The 22,170-nt window shown below is 38.7% G+C and overlaps 1 protein-coding gene across 6 annotated transcripts in view; it reads left to right on the plus strand.

The window, feature by feature from the left end:
• Window positions 1-22,170, plus strand: part of LOC121856275 (solute carrier family 41 member 1-like) — a 45,529-nt gene that overhangs the window by 10,419 nt on the left and 12,940 nt on the right. For 3 of the 6 annotated variants that reach the window (XM_042351697.1, XM_042351694.1, XM_042351696.1), the window contains exons 3-4: window positions 21,019-21,240; window positions 21,712-21,891. In XM_042351697.1, the coding sequence (XP_042207631.1) occupies window positions 21,019-21,240; window positions 21,712-21,891 (402 nt within the window). Of the gene's footprint in view, window positions 1-11,460; window positions 12,097-21,018; window positions 21,241-21,711; window positions 21,892-22,170 lie in introns of those variants that run through there. The other 3 variants (XM_042351699.1, XM_042351700.1, XM_042351698.1) reach the window with 3 other exon arrangements.

Consider the following 22,170-nt stretch of genomic DNA (forward strand, 5'->3'; position numbering starts at 1 on the left):
TGCTTGCCAGCCATTTTAAAGGGAATTACAAACCAAAATTTTGTCAGTACACTGCGCGATCACTAACGTCGGGACTCGAAAATACGTAATATGAAAAATATTTTATACGACCATGGCCGTCGTATGTCCGGGTTGTCGTAAGTCGAGGAGAGACGGTATTACAATTTCTTATTTCAGTATTTGGCCTTGATATTCACAAACAGACAAGAATAAAGTTCTCTTAATTATACATAAATCATGCCATAATATGGTATGAACTCCATATTGAGGGAGCAGCTACCTGTATGACCTCCCCAATCATAGACCAGCAACACAGCTTAACACTATACTGCACAGTGCAGTACTGGATGTTGTGCTACAGCAGTTGAGACATTTGATATCACAGCAGTAGTGTGTGTGTGCCTCTCAGCATTGTGCCCTGTGTTTGGCTTGGGACAGATGTGAGAAGGGTGTTGTCCAGTGTGACACAACCAAACATGGTAAGTATTCATTGGGCACTGTACCACAGTTTCCTCCTGTACTAACACTGGACAACACTGAATGGCTGGTAAGCTGATAAGAGGCAAATTGATAAAAATATGACTATGATTACTAAATTGTTTTGTCAGTGGTGAGATGAGGTGATGTGATAAATTCTATCTCCGGCTCCACCATACATCGTCCATCAGTTATCCAACATTACTAGACAACTTGGCGTGTCTTAGAAGCTGAGTGAACATCAGCACAGTCGTCTGCTCATCTGTAACTCACCAAATTTATTTTAGTAATTTAATTTCTTATTATACCATTTGTCAGCTTATTAACCATTTGGGTGGCTGGTCTGTTCTTTGGCACAACCTTCAAATTCCAGTGTTAGTACGTGAAAAACTGAGTACAGTACCCGGAGAAAACCTGCCATGTTTGGTAGTGTCACACTGGATAACACCCTTCTCACATCTGTCCCAGGGTGGGGATTGAACCCAGAACACAACCATGTTTAGGCATAACATATATTTTCAACTTCTCTTGAATTATTGTGATGGATCTTAAAAGGAAGTCCCTAGCTGAATATGCTGTCTCAGAAAAATATATACTGTACATACTGCCTTACAGATTTCCATAGAGATTGTGTGAATGTTTGTATTACAACAGTAACATTGTCCTCACTTGTTGACATATGAGTTCTCCCTCCTAAAGTGACAGTGGTAGAGATATTAATTGGGAAAATTGATCTGTGGAGACTGGTGGATGAATGAGATTAAAAATTGTGGTCTCGACAGATACCAAATCTTGGAGGATTCTTGACATGAGGAAGACACCTTCATTAATTGATCAAGATTGAATAGAAAATAAAGCTAACAAATTCTGTTTTCTTGTGCATGCTCATCTTCATCATCATCAATGTTTTTCTGACCAGTTTCAACACTTACATGGGTTAGCTACAATTCCTGATGGCAGCTGCTGGGTAAAACCAGACCTGAATGTACCCGCTGCTCACCACCACAAATCCAGGGCGCTAGTCCAGAAATTTCATGTAGCAGAGACCAGGGAATAGGCACAGGTCTAGTGACCCAGTTGCCATCAGACAAGTTGAAGCCAAGTTTTATGGCTGGATGCCCTTCCTAACACCAACCCATGGGGCGAGAACAGCTGGCAAGGCAAGGTCACAATTCTCTGAGATAATCAAAAGACAATTTATCCAAAAGATAAATACTTTACTGTAGAAAGACGTGGTTTTAAAATTGGTAATATTATTTAAAAACTTAAAAATAGAAGAGAAGTTCTCAGAGTACAGTACTTAGTAATACAGAGTAGTATTTGTAATATAGTTCTGTATGTATGTATGTCACTGTCCTAGAGTGTATGTACTCTACAGTACAAGTTTATTTTCGTCATTACAACAGTGTTGTATGTATTACAATACAGCAAGTATAGCTGTGTTCTAAATTGTATGTACAAATATTCTTATCACCCTCTTCTTATTTCCACATACTGTTCTGTACACTGGGTGGATCACCGAAAATTAAAATCTAAGGGATGGAAATACCATAGGAGAATGATGGCAGGAAGATGTAGAAAGTGAGAGGAAGGGGCTTAAGCAACAGGTAGGAACACTTCCTCACATCATCTTGCATACAAAATACAATACACATTGAGGGCTATACAAATCGAATCTTTAATTTCTACATTGATTACAGCGCTTTATCAATTCTCTGCACATACTAAGTTGGGTATGCATACCGAACAACTTCACTGTACATGATGCACCTTCCTTCTGCTCGCGTTACCTATTGTGACAAAGTTTTGACCTCGTTAATCTTTCTGTTTATTCTTATTCATCTGTTTCTCAGGGTTCCTCTTGTTCCTTCAACTCTGCTTTCAATATTAATGTCTCACGTGGAATGCTCTCCATGTGGCAAAACCAACTTAGTGTGATCTTATACATTAACCTCAAGAGGACTTTGACCCCACACAGTGTTCTTAAATATTTTTATTACTGCATTATAAATTCCACCATTTATCAGCTTACCATCCATTGTGGCTGGTTAGTTTGCTCTTTGTTACTTTGTTATGACTTTTATTGTCTATTATTAGTAGAGGAGGAAACTGTAGCATCAAGAGTAACCTTCTCAAGATATTGTGTTGTGTGTTTATCTCTGTCTTGATGTGTCTTTACTTTAAAACACCAAAGATTCATATCATCATAAGAGAGTTGGAGCAAGTATTGTGCTGACTTTGATCTAGAAGTGATTGTATGGTAAAGGTACATCTGCTAAGTAGCTGTAGTGTTTGTCTTGAGTCTAAAAGGTTGATGTTGCCCTCAGTCCACCCATCTGCAAATGAGTACGGTAACTATCTGTACAGGTGGGAGAGGGAAGGTGTATTGCCATCCACACTGTCTCCTTGAGTACTGAAGAATTAGTACTGGACATATGATAAGGCAGTTTAATACTATTGGTAGACACTTTTTATAGGTATCACAGGAAGATAGGCACCCCAGCTTATTTCACCTGATGATTAAACAGCCCAGGTTCGGTTAGATTAAGCCATGTTCGGTTAGGTTAGGCCAGGTTAGGTTAAGTTAGGTTAGCTCAGCTCAGCTTAGGTTAGGTTGAAGACACTGTATCAAGATAGCCTGTACGCTACAGTAGCACCATGTTTGTTTACCTCTTATCTTGACTTAAAGAAAATCCCTCAGTAAGGTAAGACCGTTTCCATCACAGTTGTTGCCCCTTAGTGTGCATACTGTACTTAACACCTGTCCCTGTGACTCACCTCCACCACACATGTTGAGGGTAATGTGAACTTGTATGACGTTTTAAATATATTGATCATTCATCCTGCTTGTCTGTTTATGTCTTTGTCAGTCTTACTATTTATCCATCTATCTGCCTTTCTATTTATCTATCTTTCTGTCTATCAATCAATCTATATCTATCAACCAACCACCCACCCAACCAACCAACCAACCAACCAATCAACCAATCTATCTATGCCTATCTATGTACTGTATATGCATTTATTTATGTATCTCTATCTATCTATCTATCTATCTATCTATCTCGTAAATTACCCTTAATACTCTCCTTCATCTATAAGTCACATAAAAGGATCGCTGAGGAGAAACATTCAGAAAAGTCACAGTGAAAGTTTTAAAGAGTTTGGTTAAAGAAAAAAGTAATCTGGGTAAGTAGATGTATGTGGCACACGAGTTGAAACAGGAAGAGCTTTTAAGACGCAGCAGCGACCTCGTTTGGTTGTTCTTGGAGACGCGATGAAGGTTGTCGAGAGTTTTGTGTGTGTGTGTGTGGATCGATGGCCGTGTGAGCGAGGGGCTGGGTGTGATGTGTGTGTCAGTAAGCAGTAAAGTGCTCTGCCACATAGATGGATAGATAGATATTTATTCATTAAAATTGGCATAAAAGTTTACATCGATTTAGCATGTATGTATGTATATAGATAAGGCAGGTCGAGTATACAGTTCAGTGTGTATGTAGACAAAACAGGTACTGTACATTATCTAGTTCAACATGTACTGTACTGTATATAGACAACACAAGTACATAGACCACGTACACTCACTCCAAAAAGTATCTGTACTATTTTATGTGAGACAATATTACACAACAGGGGTCATGGTGTTCACTGTTCCCCTCTGTAGTGATTCATTTTTCTAGCAAGTGTACATACAGTATATGTACTATATCCAGTGTACAGTACCTAGACAGTTGACTATATAAGGTTAGATTAGGTTAGGTAGGTTTGGTTAGTTTAAGTTAGGTTGGTTAGGTCAGGTAAGATTAGGTGATTTTGGCTCCTTTAAGTTAGGTTAGTTCAGGTCAGGTCAGGTTAGATTAGGTAATTTTGGCTCGTTTAAGTTAGGTTAGTTCAGGTTAGCATAGGTAGGTTAAGGTCGGTTAGGTTAGATTCAACATACAGGAGATAGGATTGGAGATGTGAGGTGAATGTATAAATGGGAGTGTTTTAGAGAGCTGAATTGACAAGTGTGTGACCGTGTTAGTACTCAAATTAGTATTCAAAGTCAATTACTGTGAAGCGTTATGAGTGCGATAGAGGTCAATATTCATAGTGAGTACTCTGTGTGCACGCTGAGGTGGACAAGGAAGTGTCTCGGTGGGGGACGTGTTCCTATCTGTCGTCAAAGCTATTTCCTGTCAATATTTTTTAACTCGTGTATTGCTTGAAATTTCTCTTCTACTGTTCCCCCCCCTCCTCCTCCCTCCCTCCCTCCCTCCCTCCCTCCCTCACAAAAGAGAGACAGGTAGATGTTTTAATTACTGAAGGAACATAAAGTAATTGAGGAAATATAATGTTTTAGATGTTAGAGAAAAGTCGTATGGATATGATTGGACTGAGTTACATTAAGGATAAAGTGAACCTGACGTGGAATTAACTGAATAACACCGGACAATGACGTATCGACCGGCAAGTAAGCTACCAAGTGGTGAAAATAATTAATTAGGACTAAATTATACCTCCTGGGATACACGTGTCCTCATCATCACTATCATTTTATAGCCAATTGCCACACTGGGTCACCGTGATCACCTGTTTTGGTTGCCATCGGGTAAATTTGAAGCAAGTCTTGCGCCTGGATCAACTCCCGGTCACCGTTTACAGAGAAAGAACTGTACCTTATGTATTAGACTGTACATTAAAGACAGGGGATACAGTATTAAATTTATGTTGCATGTGATTAAGATGAAAATTCAGGGTCTTTTTTATTTACAATTTTTTTTTTGCGGTGATGCTCTCTCTCTCTCTCTCTCTCTCTCTCTCTCTCTCTCTCTCTCTCTCTCTCTCTCTCTCTCTCTCTCTCTCGCTCTCGCTCTCGCTCTCTCTCTCTCTCTCTCTCTCTCTCTCTCTCAAACACATTACAAACAAGCACGTAGACGCCCTTTATAAACTGCAATGATCAGGCTTTATTCCCACTGTGTGATATCTTCAAGGTGAGAGAGAGAGACTTACTCTATTGTATTGTACTCAAGGGGATTAGCCATTATAATCAATGGGATAAGACATCGTACATATGGGATTAAATATTGTATTTGTCGTACTCAGGGGGTAAAGATATCTTACTCAATTAAATCATAGTTCTGTACTCAGGAGAAAGTCATCATTACTCAGGGGGTAAAGATATCGTACTCAATTTGTTAAGCCATAGTTCTGTAGTCAGGAGAAAGTCATTACTAGGGGGTAAAGATATCGTACTCAATTTGTTAAGTCATAGTTCTGTACTCAGGAGAAAGTCATTACTAGGGGGTAAAGATATCGTACTCAATTTGTTAAGTCATAGTTCTGTACTCAGGAGAAAGTCATTACTAGGGGGTAAAGATATCGTACTCAATTTGTTAAGCCATAGTTCTGTACTCAGGAGAAAGTCATTGCTAGGGGTAAAGATATCGTACTCAATTTGTTAAGTCATAGTTCTGTACTCAGGAGAAAGTCATTACTAGTAAAGATATTGTACTCAATTTGTTAAGTCATAGTTCTTACTCAGGAGAAAGTCATTACTAGGGGTAAAGATATCGTATCAATTTGTTAAGCCATAGTTCTGTACTCAGGAGAAAGTCATTAGGGTAAAGATATCGTACTCAATTTGTTAGCCATAGTTCTGTACTCAGGAGAAAGTCATTACTAGGGGGTAAAGATATCGTACTCAATTTGTTAAGTCATAGTTCTTACTCAGGAGAAAGTCATTACTAGGGGTAAAGATATCGTACTCCAATTTGTTAAGTCATAGTTCTGTACTCAGGAGAAAGTCATTACTAGGGTAAAGATATCGACTATTTGTTGAGTCATAGTTGTACTCAGGAGAAAGTCATTACTAGGGGTAAAGATATCGACTCAATTTGTTAGGTCATAGTTCTGTACTAGGAGAAAGTCATTACTAGGTAAAGATATCGTACTCAATTTGTTAAGTCATAGTTCTGTACTCAGGAGAAAGTCATTACTAGGGGTAAAGATATCGTACCAATTTGTTGTCATAGTTCTGTTCAGGAGAAAGTCATTACTAAAGATATCGTACTCAATTTGTTAAGTCATAGTTCTGTACTCAGGAGAAAGTCATTACTAGGGGTAAAGATATCACTAATTTGTTGCTCATAGTTCTGTACTCAGGAGAAAGTCATTACTAGGTAAAGATATCGGACTCAATTTGTTAAGTCATAGTTCTGTACTCAGGAGAAAGTCATTACTAGGTAAAGATATCGTACTCAATTTGTTAAGCCATAGTTCTGTACTCAGGAGAAAGTCATTACTAGGTAAAAGATATCGTACTCAATTTGTTAAGTCATAGTTCTGTACTCAGGAGAAAGTCATTACTAGGGTAAAGATATCTACTCAATTGTTGTCATAGTTCTGTACTCAGGAGAAAGTCATTACCAGGGTAAAGATATCGTACTCAATTTGTTAAGTCATAGTTCTGTACTCAGGAGAAAGTCATTACTAGGGGTAAAGATATCACTCAATTTGTTAAGTCATAGTTCTGTACTCAGGAGAAAGTCATTACTAGGTAAAGATATCTACTCAATTTGTTGTCATAGTTCTGTACTCAGGAGAAAGTCATTACTAGGGGGTAAAGATATCGTACTCAATTTGTTAAGTCATAGTTCTGTACTCAGAGAAAGTCATTACTAGGGGTAAAGATATCGTACTCAATTTGTTGAGTCATAGTTCTGTACTCAGGAGAAAGTCATTACTAGGGTAAAGATATCGTACTCAATTTGTTAAGTCATAGTTCTGTACTCAGGAGAAAGTCATTACTAGGGGTAAAAGATATCATACCAATTTGTTAAGTCATAGTTCTGTACTCAGGAGAAAGTCATTACTCAGGCGGTAAAGATATCGTACTCAATTTGTTAAGTCATAGTTCTGTACTCAGGAGAAAGTCATTACTAGGGGTAAAGATATCGTACTCAATTTGTTAAGTCATAGTTCTGTACTCAGGAGAAAGTCATTACTAGGGTAAAGATATCGTACTCAATTTGTTGAGTCATAGTTCTGTACTCAGGAGAAAGTCATTACTAGGGGGTAAAGATATCGTACTCAATTTGTTGTCATAGTTCTGTACTCAGGAGAAAGTCATTACTAGGGGTAAAGATATCGTACTCAATTTGTTAAATCATAGTTCTGTACTCAGGAGAAAGTCATTACTAGGGGTAAAGATATCGTACTCAATTTGTTAAATCATAGTTCTGTACTCAGGAGAAAGTCATTACTAGGGGTAAAGATATCGTACTCAATTTGTTAAATCATAGTTCTGTACTCAGGAAAGTCATTACTCAGGCGGTAAAGATATCGTACTCAATTTGAGTCATAGTTCTGTACTCAGGAGAAAGTCATTACTAGGGGTAAAGATATCGTACTCAATTTGTTAAGTCATAGTTCTGTACTCAGGAGAAAGTCATTACTAGGGGATAGAATCTATCTCAATTTGTTGAGTCATAGTTCTGTACTCAGGAAAGTCATTACTAGGGGTAAAGATATCGTACTCAATTTGTTAAGTCATAGTTCTGTACTCAGGAAAGTCATTACTAGGGGTAAGAATATCGTACTCAATTTGTTAAGTCATAGTTCTGTACTGGGAAAGTCATTACTCAAGGGGCTAATGTTGGTGGTAGAAAGCAAGAGTAAAGATTGTGAACTAATAGATCTAACCTAACCTAACCTAACCCAACCTAATAATATCTGTGGTGTCTCACTACCTAGGGAGGCGGCCACATCATATATTGAAGGTTAAAAGTCATCTTTACACTAATTTCCTTCTTCACCCATTAAAGTATGAAGTAAATATAGGCTGAGAAATTTTAGCACTGTAGTGTCTGACTTGTGGCCTAAAGTTAAATTGTTACTTAATCTGACAAAGGGTATGCGTAGTGTTATTTAATCTCAATAGATAGCATCACTTATGTAACGAACAACACAGTAGAAATAAGGGAAATATTTGGCTCTAACTTATAATACGTTTCAATAGGACAGAAGAATAAAAAACTACTCTTCTTGCCTTATATGGCTGATGGTCGAGGGAATTCACTTTTTTATCTGTGGTAAATCTTGTTTATATGATACACAGTTAGACAGGGTCAGTGTAACGTTTCCCATTATTTCCTTATGTTCATCCCTTCTACCTACTGTTACTCTCCCCCACACAGTCGTCTACACACACCCCCCACACAGTCATCTACACACACCCCACACAGTCATCTACACACCCCCCACACAGTCATCTACACCCCCACACACAGTCGTCTACACACACCCCACAGTCATCTCCCCCACACGTCGTCTACACCCCCACACAGTCATCTACACACCCCATCATCTCACACACCCCACAGTCTACACACCCCCCACACAGTCATCTACACACACACCCCCCACACAGTCTACACACCCCCACAGTCGTCACACACCCCCACACAGTCATCTACACCCCCACAGTCTACACCCCCACACAGTCGTCTACACACCCCCCACACAGTCGTCTACACACACCCCCCACACAGTCAGTCTACACACCCCACAGTCGTCTACACACCCCCACAGTCATCTACACACCCCCACAGTCGTCTACACACCCCCACACAGTCTACACCCACCCCCACACAGTCGTCTACCCCCCACCGATCGTCTACAGTCGTCTACACACAGTCTACACCCCACACAGTCGTCTACACACACCCCCCACACAGTCGTCTACACACCCCCCACACAGTCGTCTACACACACACGTCTCTACACAGTCATCTACATGTCTACACCCCACAGTCATCTACACACCCCCCCACAGTCGTCTACCACACAGTCGTCTACGTCACCCCCACAGTCATCCCCACACAGTCATCTACACAGTCACACACACGGTTGTCTCACATCACTACACAGTCGTCTACAGTCATCCACCGTCACAGTCGTCACATCACAGTCATCTACACGAACGTCGTCTACTCACTACCCACAGTCGTCTACTCGTCCACAGTCTCTCACAGTCTACATCTCCACAATCGTCTACACCCGTCATCTGCACAGTCGTCTCAGTCATCTACACACCCCCACAGTCGTCTACCCCACAGTCGTCTACACAGTCATCTACACCCCACACATCATCTACCCCCACAGTCGTCTACAGACGTCCCCCCACAGTCATCCCCACAGTCTCTGCCTACCTTCCTACACTCGCCCTCTGTTCCTCTGTGCAGTGTGCAATCTCCTCATGCAATTCTCTTCACATCCCACGATCTCCTCCCCACACAGTCCTACACTACATGCACACAGTCCCCCACACAGTCCCCACACACAGGTCCCCACACACACACAGTCCCCCCACACAGTCCCCAGTTTCCCCACCACAGTCCCACTAGTCGTCCCCACCAGTCTCCTCCCACAGTCACTACACTTGCCCCACAGTCCCCACACCCATCTCCCCTCCCCCACACACACAGTCCCTTCTACCCCACACAGGTACCCCACAGTCCCACAGTCCCCACAGTCCCCCACAGGTTCCCTCCCCACACACAGTCCCGTCCACCTACACACAGTGCCCCCACACACAGTGCCCCACAGTCTCCCCTCCCCACACACACAGTCTCCCCTCCCCCACACACACACAGTCTCCCCTCCCCACACACACAGTCTCCTCACACAGTCTCCCCCCCACACACACAGTCCACTACTAACACACAGTGCCCCCACACACAGTCTCCCCTCCCCACACACAGTCCCTGCACTACACACAGTACCCCCGCACACACACACAGTGCCCCCACACACAGTGTCCCCCACACAGTCCCCCACACACAGTCACTACACACAGTGCTCCCCACAGCCCCACAGTCCCAGTCCCCTCACACACAGTCCCTACACACACACAGTCCCCACACACCCAGTCTCCCCTCCCCACACACAGTCCACTACACTAACACACATACCCCCACAGTCCCCACACAGCCTTCCCACACACAGTCCACCTAACACAGTACCCACAGTCCCCACAGTCCCCACACAGTCCCCCCTCCCAGTCTCCCCCTCCCCCGCACACACAGTCCACTACACTAACACACACAGTACCCCAACACACCCACAGATCAGCACCCAGTTTATATACACCCAGGAGTGGAGTAGGTACAGGATATCATGATGATTGGTCAACATGAATGATATCCTTTGAGAGTGTAAAACATTGTTCACAAGATTTCATCCTTCAAGTGGTTGTAAATTAGTGTTCACGTGATGACATTATTTTTGTGTTTGTGTAAATTTCTCAGCAAATTATATTCTTCAAATGACTGTACACAGATGATGTTCTTCATATATACTTTCTGTACAAATATAATATATGTGCGTGTGTGTGTATTTTGGGTGAGTGGATGGGTGTGTACATGAGTATTATGCGCAGTTTAGGGTGTGTACTTTGTTTGTCTCCCAGTGACCATGCAGGAAACTGATGCAAATGAAAACTGGTTTAAGTTGCCTTTACTCGTCCAGGTAAAAAAAATGGGACTTTACCTGTTGGCTGAGGGAACAGTGTGGTGCAACAGATCCTGATCACTGCAGGTAACTTGTGCCCGAGATACCACGTTTAAAATATATCTCACTGGGGTATTACCTAATACCGTAAACCCATTATATTTGGTACAATAGATGCCATGTAGGGGAATTATTTATTTTGTAGTTGTGGGTACAGCAACTTGTGGCAACATTTAACAATGAGTTTAGACCTTGGTCTTTTTTTAAATAACTTTACTGTGTCTATTTTTCTTCTTTTTATTCATGGTAATTTATTTTAAATATATTGTCTAATAGATTGGTAATAAAAAAACATTGAAATCTGTCAATGTAAGTAATAATGTAGAAAATGAGTGAGAAAAGACTGATGGTGGTGTTGTCATGGGTCAGAAAAAAAAGTTGATTGGCAACTGAGCCAGGGTCCTGGGTATGAGCATGGCAAACATGAAAATGGATGCATTCAGTATGAGTGAGGCAGTTGGTGGTGGTGCTACACACTCCACGTGGCTCATCTCAGTTTTGTTTACTGGATCTGTCTCAAGTGTGGTTCACTGTCTGGCAACAGCTACTCTCTAGAAATCTCTGTGGTTGCTTCATTATTTTTGTGTTTATTTATTCTCTGTTTACTTAAGTTAGTGATTTGTCCATAAAATTGACATCCTGATGTGAACTAAACATCAGTGTTCATTGCTGATATTTGCAGCAATGTGTGTTAATCTTCACACTTCTCACTTAATTTATAATTAACTTAATACTTCAAAATTGTATGTAATTGATATTTAATTACTAGCTTTCTCATGTTAGTCCAATAGCAGAGCTAACTGGTCATTATTAACACCTTGCTTGGGAGCAAACCCACTGACATACTTGTGTGTGTAGTTATTCATGAGTGGTGAAGAACCTCACATTAGTCAAAATGGTATTGGTGAAGGATAATAACCTGGAGGAACTCATGGAGAATGGTGAGGACAGTGAGCCAATGTTAACTAAGGCGATGGAGGCACAAGTAGTGAGTGTTCAGCCAGATGAACTTGAAGTTATTGTGGAAAACTCTGACTCTGCTGCTGTGCATCCAAAGTTGGAATAAAGGTAATGCCTTTTGTCTGCCCCTTAGGGAGGCTTGTCTACAGTACAGGCAGGTGTTTATATTTCTGTGAGAGGGTCTACACAAAATACAGTGTGGCTTCACTTTCTCTGATATGCATTTATATATCTGAAAACATTTATACTGTATATCTGTGACACATTTATATATATATGACACATTTATATATATATGTACATTTATATATATGACATTTATATATATATATATATATGACACATTTATATATATGACATTTATATATATATGACATTTTTTATATATATATGACATACATTATATATATATTTCATTTATATATATATAACATATATATGACACATTTATATATATATGACACATTTATATATATGACATTTATATATATATATATGACATTTATATATCTCACATTTATATATCTAACATTTATATATCTGTCACATATATATGGCACATTTATATATCTCATATATATATATATATCTGCCACATTTATATATCTGCCACATTTATATATATATATATACACATTTATATATGTCACATTTATATAGCTGCCACATTTATATATGTCACATATATATGGCACATTTATATATCTGTCATATATATATCTGCCACATTTATATATATCTCATTTATATATGTGACGTATATGCCACATTTATATATGTCACATTTATATTTATGACACATTTATATATCTCACATTTATATATATATGACATTTATATGTCACACACATATATATATATATATATATATATATATATATATATATATATATATATATATATATATATATACGTTATATATCTGTCACATTTATATCTCACATTTATATATATATATATGCTATATATCTGTCACATTTATATATATATATATCATTATATCTGTCATTTATATATATATGACACATTTATATATTTATATATATATATATATATATATATATATATATATATATATATATATATATATATATATATATATATATATATATACATTTATATATATGACACATTATATATATCTGTCACATTTATATATCTCACATTTATATATATATTTTATATATATGCATTTATATATATATGACACATTTATATATCTCACATTTATATATCTCATTTATATATATATGACACCTTTATATATATGACACATTTATATATATGACATTTATATATCTCACATTTATATATATATATATATATATATATATATATATATATATATATATATATATATATATATATATATTTATATATCTCACATTTATATCTCATTTATATATATATTAACACCTTTATATATATATGACCTTTATATATGTACATTTATATATATGACACCTTTATATATCTGTCACATTTATATATATATGACACCTTTATATATCTGTCACATTTATATATGTGGGAGAGGATGCAGACCGGTGGGTGTGGAGGGAGTGTAGCCTCACTTTCTACACTTGTCTTGCATAATAACAGCTCCCCATCTTCTGCTTCTTTTGACCCACCCTCAGTAGACGTGGTAGATAAATTGTTAATTGATTTGTGTTTTATATAAAGTTTATAGTTTGTTTTATTAGAGTTGCTGTTAAGTGTGTGGTGTGTTTGTGTTGAAGGAAAGAAGTCGATGTAGTTTCTGATTGATATCTTATAGATGATAGACTGTAGTGTGTGATTGATAGTGTAACAGAAGAGGCCACAGTGTAGTCATATAAAGAGTCAATATGTAAGAAAAGAATATCAACATCAGAGAAGTTTGAGGAATAAATACTAAGATGTTGTTGTGGTATTTTAGTCAATAAATCGTCCAAGGTGAAATCACTAAAGAAATAATAAGTGCAGCTTGAATGACATTTACAGGCAATAGCTTACTTGTCTACTTACTTAAACTCTTTGCCATTTGTGACAATGTAGCGGCTTTTTGGGCAGTTAAGTTCATTGTGTTGTTCATCATGTTGGTGAGCCCTGGGCATAACCTACACAAGATCCTGACGATACCTGAACACGTGCCAATTCTGCTCTAGCTTGACATACCTTCTCTACTAATGAAAAACAACAACAAATAGAAGAGTTTACCAAAATGATACATGCCCACCCACCCACCACCCCACTCCTTGCCCGCACACCACCACCCACCCCACCCCCACCCCCGCACTCACCCACCCACCTTTTTTTTTTTACTGTTGGTTGTGGGATAGTTAAGCTTGATAATATAGTAATAAAATCATGTAAACTCAGAATAAAGTAGGCAGATGGAATGTGCATTTAAGTGTCAAGCTTTAAGTTTGAATATAATAAACTGCACATATTCACTTAATTATAACTTGTTTCAGCTTATCTGCCATTTTGTATACAGTACAGTACAGCATTAGATGTCTTGTTGATGTCTTCAGTTGGTGGTGGTTCATGTAACAATATTCCCTAGACATAAACCAAATTTAATCTCCTCTCCCAGACGTTGTACCTATGGCTAAACCTCTCCCCCAGACATTGTACCTAGCTAAACCTCTCCCCAGACATTGTACCTATGGCTAAACCTCTCAGAACATTGTACCTATGGCTAAACCTCTCCCAGACGTTGTACCTATGGCTAAACCTCTCCCCCAGACATTGTACCTATGGCTAAACCTCTCCCCCAGACATTGTACCTATGGCTAAACCTCTCCCCCAGACATTGTACCAATGGCTAAACCTCTCCCCCAAACATTATACCTATGGCTAAACCTTTCCCCCAGACATTATACCTATGGCTAAACCTTTCCCCCAGACATTATACCTATGGCTAAACCTCTCCCCCAGACATTGTAGATACAGGTATAACTCAGGTTAAGTTAGGTTAGATTAGGTTAGGTTAGAACAGTAGACAGCCATAAATGTGAAAGAGAAGAAAGAAGTGAAGGAAGAGAATAAGAAAGAACCGGATGCTGTAATGGCGTGCGCCGTCAGGACAATGCGGAATGTTTTTAGGTAATCCAGCTGTCGCTATTATTAAGCCCCACTTGTTTGCTATGTATGATAATAGTGGATCTTTATCATATTGGAAACTTAAAAGAAAAAAGTTGACTACACCAAGAGGCATTAGGTAATTCTTAAACACAGGGGATGATATACACTTGAGTTTGGTCTGGCATTTTGTATGAGAGTTCACGCCTTGGAGGCCAGTTCTCCAAGGTGATCCCAGCCGCCGCAAAGGTTGGCAGTTTGTGTCCAAGATGCAAATTTCTAAGTGGTCGTCGTTCCTAATCATGATTCTTCCACCTTGCTTTGTGGCCATTTTTTGTGTTGTGTGTTGAGTTGTTTATTGCGTCTCTCACCTTTCTTTCCCTCGTTGCCTCGTCATCACTTGTTAATGTGACTTTCACTTTCATCGCCGTTGTTATCATGATTGGTTGACGTAGTCAGCATTTTCAGTATCGGTCAGTATTATTCTTGTCATTATATGTGGCTGTCACATCATTATCATCATTATCATAACTGCCCATCATTATTTTAATTGCCTGCTGTAATACTTATTATGATAATCATAATAATTAGCATTAATGCTGACCATCATCATAATCATTCTCATCAATCATCATCATCCCCAGTATCACCCTCATCATCTTCATATCATCCCCAGCATCATCATCACCTTCAGAAACATCATGTGATAATGGTCAGGTCTTCCCATTGAAGTAGCATCAGCCTCTGGGCTATAAAACACACACACACACACACACACACACACACACACACACACACACACACACACACACACACACACACACTGTACACCTGTATATGGTTCTTCATAAAATTCGTCCATAAGAGGACCACAAGTCTAATACTGTATTACCAAAGCATTAAAAACTCAACACTACAATAGCTCTACTGTTTATGACAGTGCTTCCTTGTGTCATAATTAAAAGAATGATGTTAATGCTGTGGATTCCTCTCTCTTGTACAGTATATATAAATATTTAGGAAAAAGTTCTACCAAGGATAAATAAACTAATAAGAAATGCTTTATCTCAAAATAATATAGAGACCATATACAGGTGTGAGGAGAGGGTCCAAGTGTACCTGGCTGCCGTCACTCGAGGGGGAACCCATTATTACCCGACATATGACCCCTCATTAGTACACCTTACCTGCTGCTCATTAGTGCCAACTAACCTTGGTTTCTCGAGATATTTCTGTGTAAGTTGTGAAGAAATATTTTCACTGGGGAATGAAGAATTTATAATGAATGGTGAAGAGAAGTGATGGGTGTGTCCAGTTAACTAGTGGTAGATAGTGATCTCAGAGGCTCACAACCCAGCATGGTTCCTGCCCAGCCAGTTTGGGATGCTGTTAACTATTTCCTAGATAGAGTTATGCATAACTCTTTTTCACTTGTTATTGGTACATAAATCTATGTGATTCCTAAAAATTAAAGATAATCTAAGAAAGAAATTGTACAATTTACATGTTAGTTTTATGATCACTTATTTTTTAATATTAAAAGTTAAGAAAAAAAAAAGGTCATATTAAGTTTCATTACAGCTGCTTGGATTTTTCCTCACAGTACAGTACAGTAGTATGTCATTTCTATAATTGCCTTGTTTTGAAAAGTCACCAGGCAACAGCCGCCTCCCTCTATACAGGTGACTGTTAACTGACCGGGAAGTGTTATCAATACAGCCAGTTGGAGGTCAGGAGTCTTGTTAGGTGTGGCAGTTGAGCATCGCACCATGAATGGTGGATATGTTGGCACTGACTTCATACATTTATTTGATTACTCAGCTGAAATATCTCTGCCGGTAAGCTAGGAACCTTGAGTTTTACATGAATCATAATCGGAAATTTTGCAGCTTAAGTTCCTTGGGAGAATCAGACATAACTGTATTAGCTGCACACGGTTTCTTCCTTGATTTTACCGGGGCGTGTCAGTCCATTTTTCTCAGTCATGTCTTGGCGTCAGGAAATACTGCACATTGACCCTAAGGCAGAGGTCACCATGTCTGACCTCACCTCCAGCTTGGTGAAGTTTCCTTGATAAATTTTCATGTTTGTTTTATTTTCTTGTTTCACCCAGTGTTATACTCTTCTCTTCATATATCTTCATTATTCTTGGCTGGGAATATTTTTTTTTCTCCCCTCATTAGTATCCCTGAATAATACGACGACAATTTGTTTTGAAGGTCCATTTACCACATGGAAATCCAGTTAGATCGTTGCTGTGGTTTGTATTTTTGATGGTTCAAGTGTCAACGTTACTTACTCCCGGTTTACTATTAGACTGTAACTGTTGAGTCAGATAACTGTTTACAATATATAACTGTTGATGGAGTAGGGTTATTTCCAGGTGGGTTGAGGTGTGTCTGTAAGGTAAGGGTTGGTTAGCCTTCGGGGTTGTGACTTTATCTGTATGCACGATGGCATTTAGGCGACAGTGTCAAGTTTTTGCATTGTTACCTTTTGTGTTCTGAACTTGTGATAATAACTGAATGAATAAACAAGGTATTTATAAATTTTGTTTGGGTAATTTATTTTGTGGTGTTGGTAACTCATTGTAAGTGTGGGTAACTCATTGTAGGTGTGGGTAACTCATTGTAGGTGTGGGCAACTCATTGTATAGTGTAGGTAACTGATTGGGGTAACTCATTTTTGTTGATATAGTAATCATAGTTGTTAAATACCCAAGTTTAATAATTATTTACCTGATATTTTCCCTCCATGAAACTAAAGTACGTAAAAATTTGTTAGCGGTTATTTATGGATCGGGAAAAACTCGTGAAATTGTATTTTTATCCACGATTACCATCAACCCCAGGCCAAGACACAGGCGTCCAAGTGAATGTGATTTTAAAAATTCAGAGACTCGTCGAGGCAATTCGAGGATGTCCAAGTGTGTCCTGCTGTAATTTACTTTGCAATTCCAACAGGATGTTGGTAAATATTCAACCACTACCTCTACTATTATTTGGAGAGTCATTAAGGGAAACACTGCAGGCGAGAAGTAGACAAACAGACAGATGTAAAAAATAATAAGCCAAAAAATGCAGTTCATGTTTAGCAATTTTGAGATGGTGTAATGGTAAACTAATCACATCTTAACCCATTATATATGTTATTTGTCTTGTTCTCACCTAACCTAACCCTCTATGTATGTTACTTGTCTTCTCCTCACCTAACTTAACTCACTATGTCAGTTGTCTTGCTCTCACCTGCAGCACCTGAGGCAGATAATAGATTTATGAGGCAGTACTTTTGAGGTCAAGGGTTACAGGAACCTGAAGGAAGGGGGGAAGTACCAGGGAGTGTAGCTAAATGGTGTAAGACAAGTGTAGAAAGTGATACGACAACGAGTAGAAATATTTACATATACTTGTTCATGTCCTCACTCACATTCTCTTACTGTAATAAACACACATACTTGTTCATATCATCAACTTTCATTCTTTCTCATGTCTCAACATTTATTTCTCCATATTTACTAAATGTGCTCCCAAATACTGATCTGTGTCCCCTCTCTCACTACAAGCATTTTGTCTCTCACACCAACATCATTTTCAACTCCTTTTTAATGTCTTACTTTAATAAATTCTTTCAAATACTCCCACAGTGTTGTCAGTCATGCCAAATTGTAAAGCATTTCACATTTTTTCAAGAGGACGTCAATGTTAGAGTAGTAAGCATTCTCACCTCTCCACATTATGTCCTGGGTTCAATACCAGGTTTTACAGTATGTATGTGAGAAAGGTGTTATCCAGCGTGGCACTACTGAACAACTCACTGGTCGTTCCCTCAGGGTAGTCTAGGAGCTCTTGTACTGTACTGTATTAACACTGGACCCACGAAGGAACAATGGGATTAAACGTGCCATCAGGTTTCCTACCCATCAAAGCAGTAAATTCGAAAATAAAGTATGTTGTTATTAAAAAAAAATTCAATGTGTGTGTGTGTGTTGGGCCATGCCTTTTTAGTTAGTCAGTTTCAGAAGAAAACAAAAAGATCTTTCACAATATAGACATTGACGTCATCATTATTGTTGTCTGGTTAAGTTTTTGTTCATCTCTCAGTGTCCTCAGACAAGTGTTTGTATCCCAAACGTCGTTCTTTGGTTTTTGTTATAATTACTAGTTTTGTGTGTGTGTGTGTGCACGTTGTCATACTTCTGGGGATTTTCAAGATTCTCAGAATTTAATATTACTTTATTATGTGATGTACAAATGTAAGTGAATTAAAAGGTATGGGGGAGGGTGTGTAAGCTTTATTCTGCTTCACTGTACAGTATTATATACATATATATATGTGCCAACCATTTAACCTTTTGTTAGATAGATAGATAGATAGATAGGAATTACTACAGCTATTGTCCTCAGTGAGAAGGTTGGTTAAGTTAGGTTAGATTAAGATGGGTTGGGTTGGGTTCGTATTAGGGTGGTTAATCCTGAGATGAAATATGTTTAGGGTGGTAATCTTCATGTGATTCAAATATATTAAGACCTTGTGGATGGGAACACCCTAATACAATACATCTGGTAATGTAGCTAAAATCAGTGACTGATGGTAGTGTGTGTGCGTGCGTGCGTTCGTTCGTTCGTTCGTTCGTTCGTTCATTCATGCTTGTGGCTATGATACATCACATTATGTGAGAGCTTTAAGAGTTGAAAATTGTGTCAAGAATGTATCACTTCTAAATTATGTCACTGTTTCACTTACATTAAAGTTTTACAATGTGTTGCTGAAGAAACTCTTGTACCATCTTAAGTTTTATGTTATATACCGTAAACACTGAACTCTTGTCTGTAGTGTTGGAAGAAATTTGATATAATTTCATGTCAGGAATAGTTTATATGAATTTTTCATATGGGCCCTCCATTAATACCCAGAGAGTGACCAGGGAGGGGCAGTGAAGTGACCATTGTTTACCAGCACCCGAGACCCAAGTGAGCATAATTGGCGACACGCTCGGCTTATAACTCTTTGGATTAACTTTTAATTACGTATTGTGCAATGGCGTCTGACAGCTGCAGACCTTACTGTGTAGTGTCATAGGGAAGACGGGTGGTGGTGCGGTGCAGTATTGTACAAATACATCATTCAAGACTGTAGGTGCAGAAGAAACCTCACTAACTGCATGGGGGGTGGGGGGGGTGGGTGGGGCAAGATTATGTGAATCAAATTTATAATGACTTAGTTGTGGCACCAAGTTACATACTAATGATAGTGTAAGCCTAACGTAGACTATATATTAAACTTCATCAGAATGGTCAGACCATCACGTGTGCTGAGGTAGATGTTGCCGTAGCAACACGCTACAGTAGAGTGCTCACCTCCCAGAGGAGAATGTCTTCTGCACCACAGATAGTAAAGAGAAATTTTGTAAGAGTAAGACATCATAATGTAATAGAATTATGCTATAATTCAGTGACTGTTTAGTATGAAACATATTGATCATGACACTTTCTTCTTGTGTTTCTTCCTTGTACTGTACTATAGTATTACATGATCATTTTCAGGTTTTGAAGGTCCAGTATACTACACTGTACTGTACAGCATTTATCATGTACATATCTTATAGATATATATCTTCCATATACTGTACAGTATTTTCAAATAATTCCATAAGTTTTTATCAGCATTAGTGAACTGACTGAACTATGCTGTGCCCCCAGGCCACACCTTGGCCTTCTCAATCAATACATCAACATCCTTTTCTCAAACACTTGTATGTTACACTGCAAGACCTTCCCCTCTACAGCAGAACACCAGTGGCTGGTAGCAGTACTAACACACACTTGTCATTTGTTGTTTCAAAGTGTGCTGCTGTGGTGTTTATTTTTTGCTCTATATATAACCGTTAATGCCATTTACTGGAGGACAAAGTTGGGGTAGACCAAGGTGCGATTTTAGTCGTATATTGAGAAACTTACGTTTCAGGGTCGTATTGAGGAGGGGGATGGGTTGTTTGAGGAGCGCTCCACGTCATCGGCATCAGATGATGACCAGGGGCTGTCCCTCCTCCAGCGAGCGTTGGGAGGAGGCGGAGATCTACAAGGAGATGAAGAATCCAGTCTGTCCATACTGATGCAGGTCATGTTGCCCTTCCTAGTAGCAGGTCTGGGCATGGTGGGAGCAGGACTGGTACTGGATCTGGTTCAGGTAATAACCTTAATTTATTGACTGTTCTGTTCTCAGTCATGTTTATACTGTAAATACACTATATGATATATGAGTACAATATATTGAGCTCTGATATTATACTATATCTTAAGTACAGTATGTTATAATAATTTATTAGCTTATTTAACTATATTAAATGGTTCTTGGTCGCCATCACCAGACATTGCTCATAGTTCCTCATTGTTTAAACTTATTTCACTAATAAATCACTTATAGTTATTGTTAAGGTAATTCTGCCTAGGATTTGAGCCAATTTAATGGACCACCCTCTTCAAGTCCCTTCCACTGCCACTACAATACATCAATCATACTTACTATGTGTGCGTCAGTGGCTGGTGGTGTCTCAGAATAACAGTATCTGTGATGTGTGTTCATATTATGGGCACAGATGGTAATTTTCATGATCTCATAGGAACATTATAATAATATGATACCATATTATCTTTCCAGCACTGGCCTGTGTTCAAAATTGTTAGTGAACTGTTCATCATGGTGCCGGCTCTCCTGGGCCTGAAAGGAAACTTGGAGATGACGTTGGCATCCCGTCTCTCCACTCACGCCAACCTGGGTCACTTGGACAATAAAGAGGACTGTCTCTCCATGATTGTGGGAAACATGGCTCTTATTCAAGTAGGTTATCTGGCTTTACTCTACAAGTTTGTAAGAAAAATCAGATCATATGAAGACTAGCCCCCTCACCCGATAAGATTAAACCCCTTAATCTAACTCCCTGGTAGTATTAGGGAGAAATAAGCTGGGGGTCTAGTCATCAAGTGATCCAAAAATATTTACAGGGAATATGTAATTTTTTTTTTTTTTTTTTGCCTTTTGTAATACTCATCATCAGTAAATGCATCAGATGGTATTAACTTGTTTTTTATATAATTATACCCAATCAAGAAAAGAGAA

Source organism: Homarus americanus, unplaced genomic scaffold (genome assembly GCF_018991925.1).
Source record: "Homarus americanus isolate GMGI-L3 unplaced genomic scaffold, GMGI_Hamer_2.0 scaffold48016, whole genome shotgun sequence".
Taxonomy (NCBI): domain Eukaryota; kingdom Metazoa; phylum Arthropoda; class Malacostraca; order Decapoda; family Nephropidae; genus Homarus; species Homarus americanus.